At 28.6% G+C, this 15,403-nt stretch overlaps 1 protein-coding gene across 1 annotated transcript in view; it reads right to left on the bottom strand.

Moving 5' to 3' along the window:
- Positions 1-2,304: 2,304 nt before the first annotated feature.
- The window catches only part of LOC111039174 (D-beta-hydroxybutyrate dehydrogenase, mitochondrial-like), a 28,108-nt gene continuing 15,009 nt past the window's right edge, over positions 2,305-15,403 (bottom strand). The window contains exons 3-4 of the mRNA XM_022322520.1: positions 4,207-4,359; positions 2,305-2,771 (exon numbers count right to left, since the gene is read on the bottom strand). Coding sequence (XP_022178212.1) covers positions 2,371-2,771; positions 4,207-4,359 — 554 coding nt within the window. The 3' untranslated portion in view covers positions 2,305-2,370. The remainder of the gene's footprint in view (positions 2,772-4,206; positions 4,360-15,403) is intronic.

Below are 15,403 nucleotides of genomic sequence, written 5' to 3'. Positions count from 1 at the left end.
TGGGCCGGAACTTACGCTGACAATATATGTCGTACCGGAACTAGTGAAGACAAACGGAATTGTTGTAGTCGGAGCCAGAGCTGGTCGCCAAACGAACGTGCGAATGTACCAAAACTGACCGTGGATATATTATTTTATTCGTTGCACACAAGAGGAATGACAAAATACAAAAATGCGTTTTAACACATGTTTCGACATACTTCGACACGAACGGCGGCAGCCAGAAAATAATAGACAGCTTTACATCGACGTAATAAAATAAAATGATGAGAGAGTTAAGACAACCACAGCAGTGTTGCCCGGACGCCGTACTTTCCAACTGACCTCTCGACCAGGGGGTGTTCATAATCACGGATAAGCTCGGCGCGAACATATTATGTAAAACAATATCAGAAGTGAAATAATAAAACAGTATATTAAGTTTTTACAAAAAGAATCAAAGATCGAAAGAAAAGATCAATTATCCGGGTTGTATGGCTTATAGATTTTTCCAAGCCTGGGCAAGTTAACGACATTTTTCAATTGAGTTAAGTTAACTTGTTAGAAAATGTGTAACTTAACTCGTTTTATAATAAAATATTATCAGGCATATTTTTAATAAAAAATAGGTATAGTCATTTAACTTACTAGGAGTACAAGTATACTTGTGTACGTACACATAAAAATATACAATTTTACTACACAGATTTAAAAATTTGAAATTCCATTTTTGAGTAGTTCAGACTGTATCCGTCAGAGTGTAAAGACTGTGAATCGTGTAGGTAATTTAACTAAAACAAGTTGACATGCCTTCGAGTATTCTAAATTCCCTACCTATTTGTATACAATAACGCAATAAATTCTAATTCTAATTCTAATGTACAGTAAATGCAGACAATAAATTAATAAAATTTCACAAAATAATATTATATTTATATCAAAAATCTTAACTTTATGTACTGGTAACTAAAGAATGGACAAATCGAGGATATCTGAACAATGTTTAGAAATTGAAAACCAATTACAGTAAGTAATTTAAATTTTCTCAAAATATTAAAAATTTTCATTTTTGTATGTGATTTTCAAACTATTTTGCATCTTTTTAAGCAATTTATAGTCATGAGAAATTTTTAATTTGCATTAATTTTTTTAAAATTATTATTGTTATAACAAATTAATTAAATTTTCAAGCTTTTTGACTCAAATAATACAATTTTATTTCCATTTATAGAGAAAAAACTAAAAAAATTGAAAATTTCAAACGTCTATAAATGACTTTAAAAGGTTGAAATATTTAAAACATTTTATAATGTATAGAAAATTATAAAATAAACATTTTATGTAATTTTCAAGTTAAAAGTTTTTAACAAAATAAGAAAACCGTTGTATGAGAATTTGTTAACCTATTGGTGAATATTCAATGTGTAATTTCAAACTCTCGTAAAAAATAATTTTTTCTTTCTTGGTTTTAACTTTTTTAAATGTCGGAGAACTTAAGGGCATTCTTGTATTAAATTTGTAAAGGTTAGATATAAATAGATCATTTTTTTATAAATTTCTAATCAAAAATGATTTGCCGATTTACGTGATTTTGAAGAATTTTAACTTCAGACGCTCATAAAAAAATTCATTTGGATCTATGCTTTTCAACTTTTTATTTGTTTTCCACTTACAACATCTTATGAGGAAAGTTGTATTGATTTTTTTAAATTTTCTGAAAAATGTTGTACGATTATAATTTACTATAAAAAAAGCATTTTTTAAATGGTAAAAATAGTATTTTGTATTTTTTTAAAATAATTTGAACCACGGGAGAAATTAATATTTAATTTTTGGAGCAACATATATATGTTATATATGGCTTTATAACTTATATGGACGTATGGTAGACTTAATAAGATGGTCATGTATTACTCCTATATTGTACGATAGAATGTATATTATTTCATTCACTGGTTAATTTTTAAAAAATAGTCATTAACACATAGGTATAGTTGATAAAAATAAATATTTTTGTATAATTCTTTTCAATTTTTATACAATATTGTACTCATTATTCCATAACAACAATAGTTACTAAAATATTATGTATGTACGAGTTTGACGGTACATTGATGGAGTTTTCAATAAAATTAGTTTGAACATTATATATTTTACAACAATAATACAACATACTCGTACAAGTACCTATTTAAAAACATATTATATAAATATAAAACTAAACTGACCAATATTAATAATGTTCTTTGGATCACATTAGAATAATGTTGAATGAATATTTAATGTTATAATAATAAAATAAGATAATATTGTAACTTTGATTAGTTCCAATTTCATTGTCTTTTAGAATTTGCACCTACACTATCTTGGAACTCGGGCAAAGACGTTTAACTAAATATTTTCATATCCAACGTAGCGTTCGGCTTTAAGAATTTTTTTTGAAAAGCTATTGCAACTGAACATCGACGGTTTTTCAAAACCGTACACCGGTTTAGGATTGGACTCGAGTAGTGCGTCCATTAGTGTGTGTATGGCATACTCGGGTAGAGTCGTTTTCAGAAACATTTCATTGAGCGTTTGTTCGTTTGCTTTGCCAGAAGACCTCACTGGTTCGAACATGTGCTCTGGCAGAATGTGATTTGTGTTGATGATTATTATGTGAACACCCAAGTCCTTCAGGTCTTCTCTCAAAGAGGTGCTAGCACCGACCACGGCATGGCGCGCTGAGTCGAAAGCAGTCATCCCTGGTCGGCGAGGATGTCCGTTTGATGTACCAAAGTTAATAAAACGACCTGAAAAATATAACGATTTAATACATTTTGATTTAATTATAAGTATGAGTGAAATATTTGAAATGTGTATTGCCTTTAATAATCTACACTTGGGTATAGACAATGGCAGTTTTTTTAAAATTAATATCGTAAAAAATTTTGCTCGATGAATAAACTTAAAAAAGTAAGAACTTCAAGGTTCTCATAAACTGTTATCAGAGGAAATAAAAAAAATTGAGTAAATCCACAGTAATTTTTTATGAGCGTCTGAAGTTAGAACTTAAACAAAATGTTTTAAAATCAAGGAAATTTTTCAATTATTTCGCGTTGGAAATTCATAGACAATTTTCTTTTTATATCTAAGATTTTAAAATTAAATTCAAAATTTATCTTATTATGTTTACCAACTCTTCTTATAAAAACAATTATAGTAGAAAATCGCATTTCATTTATATTCCGGTTCATCTGAACTCCAATTTTTACAACATTTGATATTCACTCGATTTTACATGGAAAGATTTTATTATTTTATTATAATTCAACAACAATTCATTTCTAAGGTTAGTAAATATTTTACAGGTATAGCAAATATTTATTTTATCATTTTCTATATTTGATAAAATTTTCAAAATATTTTGACTAGTTTTGGGCTGTTTACTGACATTTTAAATTTTTTGGTTTTTTTCAATAAATGTCACTATTTGAAATGTGTATTGACTATAATAATCTACACTTGAGTACCTATAGACAATAACCATGATGTACTGCTGAGTGATTTAATGAAAAATATTTTAGAATCTAAATGTATGTACATTCAGAATGAAGTGGATTTAGAGGTTCTAACTAATCTAACTGATTGTATTTTTCATGCATTTAGAGCAATAAGCTGGTGAAAATAAAAATATACTTAGTAGTCCAATTTCAGTTTTGAAAAATGATTTTGACCTTTTCTATGTTTTTAGGAAACACTTGTGTATTTTTTTCGTTTTGTGGGCCTTTTAAAGTGCATGTACTTTTGAAAAATTAAGTACATTAATTTGTAATCATACTACATGAGCTATTCAAAATGCAGAAAATCTATTGCATACAAGACATTGAGAAAAAGCTATGGAATTCAAATTATTTTTGAAAATTAAAATTAGACTACTAGAATTTAATTGAATATTTTGGTTTTTGTTTTTTTGTTGATTTGTGATCTATGGCAATGAAAAAACCCCATTACAAAAATCAGTGAGAAAAAATAAAAAGTTGTACCCAGCAAAAAACATAGCAATATTAAAACACTATTATAATATATGTTTTATACAATTATAATTTATAATATTATAAGAAAATTGTGAATAATTTTTTTTTTTTTGAAATATACGTGTTTAGTTATTTATATATGTAGTTTTTTTTTAAATACGTTGTATACACCACATTTACAATTATTGTTGTTTAAATTATATTTGCTTACCTTTTTGGCTCACTAGTAAAGGATAAAATGTTCTAGCCGCCTTAAGTGTTCCAAAAACATTAGTCTTAAATAACGTCTCCCATTGAGCGCTCTCTTGCATTTCGATTCTTCCCCTCAGACATACGTCTGCGGTATTTACGACAGCCCATAAACCTAAAAACGAAATAAAAACCTGTCAATAAATTGTGAAAAAATAATATTGTAAAAATAAATTGCATTGTGAAATATTGTACGCATGTTTTGTAGAGTGTTTGAAATCCTCGAGATGGATTGTAGTTTTATAGTGCTTTATATTTTATCCCTTCAAAATATAGTTTTTGTAACAGAAGAAACACCAAAACTCTTTCATAGAACATATCCAACATATTATTATATGTTACAATATCTTCTCCGCAATAAAAGTTTTTAATTGTATGAACTTTACATAAATCCATAATAGTGTTGTGAAAGACTCTTATTGTTAACTTAATATTCTTACTATAAATGTAAACTTGTAGCTTATAACTTCTATAATATGAGATCAGTCCAAACCTGTTTAAGTTATATTATTAGTAGCATAATGTTATGTTATTTGGTTAGAACTTAAAATACATTGTCTGTACCAAATACGTATTTTGGTCAATCTTTTTATTACAAATAATTATTTTAACTAAATTAAAAACCACAAATATTTTAGTATTTAATATTATTATTCAAAGCTCGTAAGTCATAACATATTTAATATTATTTCCATAAGAAGTATGTACATTTAAAATAAAATTATAATGATGAATAATTAACCTATTGGCCATTAATAATATATAAGGTGTGACCATCAAAAAGTATTGATTACAAAAGTCATTAGTTAATATATTAGTAAAAGTAGGAGACTTGAGAATTCAAGGATTTAGCAACTTAATGTAGTCTCATGATAAGTCTTATTATTAATTTAACACTAATATAATATTTATATTAACAGTAATAACTACTGTAAATTATTTATTTATGAAGAATAATTAATTGTATTAAAGTGATGTGCCTGCCTATTATAATTATACGATTTTCGATACATCCCATCCGTACTATAATAATATATAAATAGTAAATTATTATTATTTCACAAGATATCATACTTGCCAAACTAAATATAAAATAATTCGTCTCCAAAAGCAAGCTCGAGTAGGAGACAAGAGTTATAAATTAAGTTTATATAAAAAAGATAACAAGCGTGATAACGATAACTAATAGGTATTTCATTAATATAAGTAATATTCAAATCTACGGTGAAATTTTAATTCACTGAAAAGTAATGGCCACTAAAAACTGACAATGATTTGCCACAGAGGCGTATTTTAGCCCCCTAGGGGCACTTTTTGACACATGGTACCAGTGTCGTACCATCCTCCCCCCCCCCCCATCCCCATCGTCGTATTTTATTTTATTACTGGGAAGATTACTACTAATTAAATGTTATGTTTCTATCAGACACATGCATTTTGATTATAAATGGTGGCATCACTTTAGGATGGACTTCTGACAATGTATATAATTTGAATTTTTTTGTTTATTTTTAAAATGCCAACAATCGTGGTTTATTTAATAACATAATACCCGTATTTAATACATTTTTAAAACTCTTTATAATATTGCAAACACTTCAGCGATCACTAATCCATACCTATGCGTCTTATAATATTCGTTACATCGTAAATCATAATATTATTATTGTACACTGTAGGTACGAATATAATGAGTTTATCTCTCACTACGACTTTTACTACTGTCCTGAACGTATATATTATTATAAAGTATTATTACAATCCTTGTATAATAGTTGTATAATGTTAAATGTTATTTTATGTGTATACCTAAGGGTCGAGAGTAGAATGTTAATACCTGCAGTCACAATCATGCATACCTATATGTATAAGCAGTCGGGCGCGATAGTCACCGTTAAAAATACAAGATAGCCGGCAAGGTTGCAGCGCTTAGAATGATAATAATAATAATTATTAATGTATAACTTGTTCACAAGGACTGCTCAGCGAGGTACGCCTAGCTTGCTTAAATCTATCTCGGGCACACGCATTCCTCCGCGTGACTGACATCATATACGCTATATAGCTAAGCAGCTATGAATATAATACTACGGGATTATATTATATTATATACATACGGTATGTGTTATGTACTATTATTATTATTATTATTATTACTATAAACATTGTCGAAGAGTAGGGTATGGCATCATTATAATATATTGCTGTGTAGATAGACCATATAGACTGCACAGGCACCTGGCCAACAGAAAATAATACGATAATATCTTTGTAATACGTAAGCACTATTTTGTGTGGTGAGGGAGAAAAATTAATTTGTTTTTAATGGTTTTACATATTAAGAAATATTATACTGTAAGATCCATGATACACCATCCGTTTTCAATAATTCAACTTCTACTATGGCTTCATTGGGAGAAGAAGTAATTTTTTTAAATTTTTTACACAAGCAATTTTATTACGAGACCCATACATATAGGCGTGCATTTACTGTGATTTTCCACAGACCGAATACAAATAAAAGGTAATATATTACCCTCGTATTTTTCATAAATATACCTAAATTACCAAATGCAATCTTAAAGTGAATTTAAAAAGGATTGAATAGCATTATTCACTATGTGAACTCCATAGTTTAATATTGTGTACATATGTAGCTAGGCTTCAAAACGTCACTTATAATGTGACAACGGAAAAAATGTTCAAAAAATAAAATTTAGATGTGTTGTGTTTAAAAAGTTGTTGACTAGGGAGCCAATGATAATATTACCTATATGGGAACTACCCGCATTTAGAATATGCGCAAGCCTATGGATCCATATACCAGTCGTCTTCAATATCATTTAATATCTACGATGGGTACATAATTCGTGTACCTACGTTGTACATGCCCGGTACACACATAATACGTAATAAACATCAGGTATATACATGAAACATGCACTATGTACTTCACACTTCATGTATTGATATTTTATAGTATATTGTGTAATGTGTGTAGAGATTTGTCCGCAGCACTTGTATATATAATAATAATAATAATAATATATTACTATTATAGAGGTACTTCACGTCATGATTGAGATGCTTTACAATGACTATTATCACGATAAAGGTTTAGAAAATTAAGTTACAACTTCCTGTGCAGGGTTCGTTCAACGGTGGCAGTGCGTGGCACGAATTGCGCGGTCGCCGTCGGTCAGTAACTATACCTACCTAGTAGTTTTATTCTCTACCATCTTCGACCAATTACGATTTGACCGTAAAATTGTAAGAAACACTATTGCAACTCTACCTATAGAGCGTTTGACAACAAACGCGCAATAATTACTTCTCATTCAGACATTGTCAAGATGTGAAAACCTGAAATGTTCGCCAAAAGACGTGGACCATTCAATATTTTAGTTCTACGAAAATAATATATATATCAACTGCATAAAGCGTATATACGACGAAATAATACACAGTAGGCGAAAAAAATATTACTCTAGGCTATATCATTGTTCAAAATCCTATTCTCGTTTCTTATATAATGGATATATGTATAATGTATAATGTATATATTATACTCACGCAGTATATGTTATTAGAACACAAAAAGAAAAACTATAGAAGCAGTGAGGCACTAGCCATGATAATATGTTTTAGATAGTCTGATAGTGTATAATATAGTTTATTCGCTTTCAGACTATAAACTATGGTCTGTTGAATATTGGTTGTTTTATAATGTTCGTTGTCCCATCTGACATTACAATTATTATCACAACAACCTATCGAAGTTTAATCAAAAAAAAAATATATATATAGTAAATATTATCTTATCCGTTGATGAAGTATCTCGAAATATATAAACGTGTATAAAATATATATATATAAATGTAGTTTTACCTGCTTTAGTTAGTATTTTTTACTTATGTATAGAATTTCAATACCCAACGAAATTAAAATAATTTTAAAATGTATTAATTCTGGTTTCTTGAACTACTACATGTATATTATAATATAACCAAGGTAAACCGTATGTCAGGAACGTAAGATATTTTTTTAATCAGTAATAGTAGTGCATGCGATTGCCAATTAGTGTAATAATAATATATAGGTAGTTGTATTCATGAAAGGACTATTTTGAGAGATTGTATACGAATTTAGAATTGCGCTGTTCAATAATCAATATATTATATTAAGGTGAACACTGATCGGTATAGATAGGTCTCAGTGTCTTGCAATGCCGTTAATAAGTGTTCTAGACTTATAGTATATAGTATTTATTTCTGAGACATAGACTATTCGGTCCAATGCTACATTTTTCACGGTGACGTTATATTACCGAATATTTGAAAAGCCAACTATAAAAAATATAATTATATGGTTGGTTGACCTTTCTGGATTTTAAAAACATGTCTAATTGGTTTTGACGATTTACGATCATTGTTTATTTGTTGGGTGTATTTTACAGACGGTACATTTTGTTGGTTCAAAAGTAATTATCTATTATACATCTAATGTGACTTTTTTTAAGGAGTGTTGAATAGGCAATATAATCATGTCGAGGGTGTGTCTTGTCCTTTATTGTGTCAGTAATAATATTGTTATTGTTTGTTCAATCACATTTATACTTTAAGAGATCACCAAATCTTGAGAGAGCAAAAAATGGTCGTTTAAACCGTACCTATATTATCTATTTAGGCAGGTACCCATTATAGGTGTATACTAGAGACTTATAAAACATTACTGGCAACTAAAAACGGGCAGGTTAACTGCAAATAATCAAATTTAAAAATCGTTTACCTATAGCCAGTGTTGTATATACCTATTCAATAATATAAATATGACAACATATAGCTGTTTATATTTTTTCTTCATTTCATACGTGTTAAATGTACCGTATTTTGAATAATAATGCTTATATAGCTAGTTTATCCAAATTAATATAAAAAATATCGCATAGGCACGCATCCATATTATTAAGTTCTATCTTTATGGAAACAGACGAGTAAACATGTGTTATAGAATTCCTATATACGTATATATAATAGCGGATAGATAGAAATGAGATTATGGTCTTGTGAAAAACTAATCGATTTTTGGAATAAAAAAAAAATCAAATAAAAAACAGTTACGATCAATTACAGAAACTGCTGTAAACAGCGTATTACTATACTAACAAACGATGTATATATATATATATATATATAATATACATAGGAAGTAATCACAGAAGTCCAGATGATTATTATGTGCCTATACTCTACCTATAATGCCTATACCGATTGATTTGATACACTTTGCTTGGCCGGTCAACCGAATTCGATTAATCAGCCAAAGCCTATAATAGTCATTAGCACTATCAAACGACCGCGACAACGCGTTCATTTAAAGACAATATAGACAAACGGAATGTTTATGCACGAGATTCGGAGATTGTGACTGAGAAAAAAAAAATTCGCGTTACCTATACACCGTGTTATTTCGTCTATTGTTGTATAATTGTTGAATTCATCGGCCGTAAACAATTTATTGTCTTTTTTTTCGGATAGCATAATATAATTACCACATGTTAGACGTGTAGTGTGGCACCTACCTATATCGCTATATATATGCGCGCTCGTATTGTTATTGCTGTTGTTTTTATTATTATCATTATTATTGTGTACCTATAGATAGGTACTGATAGGACTTATAATTAATATAATAATATGGAAACGTGTGTTTGTGTGCATACTGCTGCAGCACTTGTAACAATCGTCTGCCGTGTAATCGCACACGACCGATCTCTCGCAACACACACAATCATTAATCTTAGGCATGTGATAATACAAGCGCGCTGTGTGCAAACCCGATCGAACCGCAATAAACAAACAACAAGCAAACATGTTTATTTTTCTTTTGGATTACCTTCCAAAGAGAACGCACGGAGCAATATATAAGTACTAATTAGTAATTCTATTATCGTAACAAATAGAGCACATAGTACAACATTATTATTATTTTTTCCATTCTATACTCCGTAATAATAATTATAATTTATTTCAATAATCTTACAGTGCTTATATGTACTACGGCCGTGGACGTATCAGAGATTAATATTTTATTGTATTCTCATGGTACCTACAGGTATAAACATATATACATGTGCATACCTACGATCATTGTTGTATTACTTCTTCCAGCAGGGCCGGTCACCGCGATGTGAATGACCGAGTAGCCTAACAGTACACAACATACCAGCACATGGTGCGGCGGTTGTCAAAGAGAAAGTATACATAGCGTTTCGATCGTGTAATGTTTTTTGTCCATGTCACTTAACCATTTAGATATTTTCTGTCATAATCTATATACGCGTGCGATATATGTTTACAATATATTTATTGTGTGTAAGTGTATTATTTGGGAAAAAAATGTGTAGAAGTTAATGCGTCAAACTGTGACAAATGACATCGTCTGTTAAAAGTATAATAATACACCTAATACTCTGCGCAAAACACAGCCCGAAGAATAAATAATATTATGCGAGACGAAAAAGATGAAAAACGGGAACACGACAATTTCAGCGTTCGTAATAATATATGTATATTATGTATATAGAGGGAGTAGGGCAAAGATGTCTCTTTTATATTGTTTTGTTTTTCCGTATTGACGCAAACTCGCATATGACAATATTGTAATATAAAAAATAAAATATTATTACGGTTAACTGTTTATCGGTAAAATTATTTCCCAACAGTTGTCCATGCTAATCCTAGACCGCGTTGCACGTTGTGTCCTATATACTATATATAAACATACCTAACGCATCATATACTTGTCCGTTAGCCAAACGCACTAGATTCCTAGTTATATAAACCAGTTGCTTCTGCTTAGAGCAAAGCGAACTCGTTTATATTATAGAGTAACAAACGTTTACTCAATAGTGTAATTAAATTTTAATGCTCAAGAACGTCAATATAGGTTAATCCATACAGGTCAGTAGTGTTAAGGATCCCCACTTCAAAAGACTTGGTTTGATTAGTTATCTGTGATATTACACTATATAGGTACCTACATACAATATACTATGCATATCGCATACTATAACATGTAAATATAATTACATCAAACTGAAAACGAGTAAACTGTGTACTGATTTAGATACTTTTCAAGAGCAATATTTAGAAAAATCAAATTCACGTCTATTGAGAGAGATATAGTAGATATAAGATACCCACATAGATAATGATTTTTGTTTACCTTTTACAAATCCAATCAATTCTAATATTTTAGTTACATATTGATTAAATAGGTTTTTATCAGTAGAATTAGATAGCAATAAAGCATCTCCCTATAAAGTCAAGAGTAGATGTCAATTGATAATGTATTAAAAAAATTCATATTATTATTATAATCATTGACGTACAATACGCTCTAAAGTGTATACTTTCAGTCGTTGAATGCATCATTTTGATTTAAAAATTATTAAACAAAAATCGATTTTTCACAACCTAATGGTATATTGTGTACGATGCATTATTTCTAAACTTCTAGTAGGTATGGTATTACAGTATTTTACACATTACACTTGCATTTAATATTGTTCATATAGTGTTCACAGAACATGTTAACTAGATAAGTTTTAAATTTGTTATCACTGTTGATTTTGAATAATCAGAACGTATCGTGTATCACATTAATGTATTATGATATTTTCATTTTGTGTGTGCGCTCCAAAATAATAATTTATTGCATAATACTTATTTCGAATTATTTACGCTTTATGGATGAAACGCACATTTTACTATATCAGAAAGGTATTCAATGGAAATTTGCCAATAATTATGGTTTAATTTGTAGTCTACTAATTTATTCCACCATATGTCCATAACCATGTGTAGAATTTAATTTTAACATTCTATTTTTAAATAATTTGAGTTGAACTACTAAGATTATTTGTGTCTGAAATTGTGATATTTAGTTTAGGTACCCATATAAGTATGCGTGTACCATCTGTGTATAAGTTAGTGTCCATTAATAACAAACAACAATATGAGAAAAGCAATGTCTCTTTATGACTATAGTATGATTATGTTTATACTTTATAGGTATGTACTTTAATATTATTTTGTTTATCTAAGACGCTTTTTTCTTATCAAACGTAAACTATTTTTAAAGTGAATTTCATAATGATTACAATATCAATCATAAATGTTTTGTCAAAATAATTCAAACGAAAATTATATCCACTGGGATGATTTTAATCCCATAAATGGTTGTTATCCTGACAAATCAGACATAAACAAAACAAATGTTCTTGATAATCACGTCTGCCCTTTGAGTTTAACACTTGAGATTTTAGTTTTAGTACTTAACATATCAATATTCAATACCAGAAGACAAACGCATTATATTAAATTTAACAATAACATTGTGCGTTTGATAAATGATAGAACAAGATATTACTACCATACATACAAAATACAAATTACATATACATACTTATCTTTTTCACATGTCATAATATCTGAAATTCTATAAGTGATAAATTCCATAAATTAATTTATACAAGAGGAGGCTATAAACTATTTGTATTGTCAAAAATGATTTAAACTATAAATTGTTGTACATTTATGCATACTTATTTGTCATACAAATTTAACCTGACAAATTATATCTGGTTGCAAATAAAAATATTATATCTTTATCAACACAACGACGAACAGACATATTATTTTTGAATTACAAACAAAATATTATAAGTATAGCGTGCGTAAAGATATTTTTCCTCTGCAGCTAAAATTGAGGAATCATAGTTATGTTAAAATTATCTAGTCGTAGCATGCTAAATTTTGTTAGAAATTTAATTAAATTTGTTTGTTTTTGTTTTTATTGTTGATTTGTGTTTCTATGGCACAAAACGAATCGTTACGGAAATCGGTCAGGAAAAAAAATGTTGTACAAAGCCCAAAAACACAATAATAATATCATCGCTATGTTAATATGATGTCAGTACCCCATTTGTTTTCTCTTTCTGGCCCACCGACCACGAGCAACACCCAAACGTATGTTTAGCAGAACCAACCCTATGTTGTAACGTTTAATAACAGAGTGAATTCACCTATAATAAAACTTTAAGCTAAAACATTACCCGAGTCCTTACGTTGGCTTTTGTACAATATTTCAATTTTTATACAATTTATAAGCATATTTAATTTGTAATAATTCATACGCTCATAACTTATATAAGAATTAAAATATCACAAAATAGCCAACGTTGGGACACAGGTAATGTTCGATAATAGTTAAATGTAATAACATAGGAATAATTATTTTAAATTTTTCTAAATTTGATATTTTGCGTATGGTTCAGAGAGAGAAAACCAATAGTGAGCTGACATCATCTTAAAAGTAAATATTACAACACGTTGCATGCGATTTGTTTATTTTTTTACATATATATTTTTTTACGCTTATAACACTAAATTCCTACAGCATTATTTTTTCACAAACTCATTAATATGCAATTTAAATTTAAAATTGATGAGTTTTGTTGAATACCTATGTGTTTGGTTATTACCACTAATACTTGCTTAAACAACGTTCGTCTGACATTCGATTACGCCGCCTACGTAGAGAATGTGCGCGTAAAAATAATTTTCACCTCTATAATATAATATTAAAATCGAGAAAGTCTCGGTTGATTCTTATGGTAAAATTATTTTTTAACTGTCGTTGATCTCCGTGAAAGATTATGTTTTAATATTAAACTGCTAACATTTTTCTGATTCTTCGACTTTTATGGCAAATATTTATATTTAGTTTTTAAATTATCGTACGTTTTACCGTGACATTGTTATTTTCGATAAATATTTATTCAGAGAAATATTAAAACAATGACACCCAAATGTTTACGACGCGGCGGTTATTATTAAATATATAGCTACTTCATGTTATTTACATATTATTTTTTACTCGTGACAAATCATTCGATGTACCTTTTTATATGGGTACCTACATTTAAAATAATATTGTGCTCTTCGATTTATATCTATAGTTATATTACGCAGTTATATGATGACTTTTAATATGAACAAAAAACAGTACGATTTTAATGCAAAAATATCTCTTTCGAAAAACGATTGTTTTCCATCAAATAGTTTAAAAAAATATTATTATAATGATGCATACCATTCAATACGTATAAGAATACTAATTTATACATATTATACATATCTACTGCTTATTTATATATGTGAATATTACGGTGCACAGTAATAATTGTAATTTATTAAAGTGCTTATTTTGTGTGATCCAGTGTTAGTAACTAGCTATATGTTAAAGTAGTATGTATGTAACCATTGAACTATTTCGAGAATTTTCGATATCAAAATTAAAATTTTAATAGTGTTTAAAATACGATTATATTGATATTCTATGCGTTTGATTTCACCGATAAAAAATAAAAACACTTAACGTACCTATTTACAAGGACAGTGCGTATCTGATAGAAGGCAAGAACGACGTGTTTAAAATTTAAGATGCGTTCGACTCTATTTTTCTATTGACGACAAAAATTATTAAGATAGTCTCTACTCTCACTTTGCGGATACGAATAACATGGTCGGGTTTGTTTTAGCCAAATATGTAGGTTATGGTTGGTATACTATAATCGTCTATACCCATCTAGGAAATCTGTGGTTTAGTTTGAGTTTTTTATTTATCAAATTAGATACAGCCGACCGGTACCCACTGTGAAACATCGCGTTTAATTATGATTTATATTAATTTTAGATGCGTAAAAAAAGAGTTATATTTTACTTTTATTTGAGATCGGTTTCATAAAATAATTATGAATTAAGTACGTATCATATTATACAGTCATAACTTAAAACGTTATTTTAATTAATATACTTATACACAAATAAAGTTATATAATATAATGTAAAACTAAAAATATAAAACAAAATGAACCCTACGAAATTCTCAACTATAAATTAACATTTATTATAAGCACTTTATATGAGATCAATAAATTGAGATACTAGTATGAGTAATATTACCAAGTATAAAAATTCCAAACTGCTTAAATTAAAAATATAATTTAACTAATTGGTAAATGATATATAATATCATATTGTAATAATGAATATACCATAATATAAAAATCAGAATTATAATGATTATGTACA

This window comes from Myzus persicae, unplaced genomic scaffold (genome assembly GCF_001856785.1).
Source record: "Myzus persicae strain clone G006 unplaced genomic scaffold, MPER_G0061.0, whole genome shotgun sequence".
Lineage (NCBI taxonomy): Eukaryota > Metazoa > Arthropoda > Insecta > Hemiptera > Aphididae > Myzus > Myzus persicae.
This window is presented reverse-complemented; position numbering and strand designations above follow the sequence as displayed.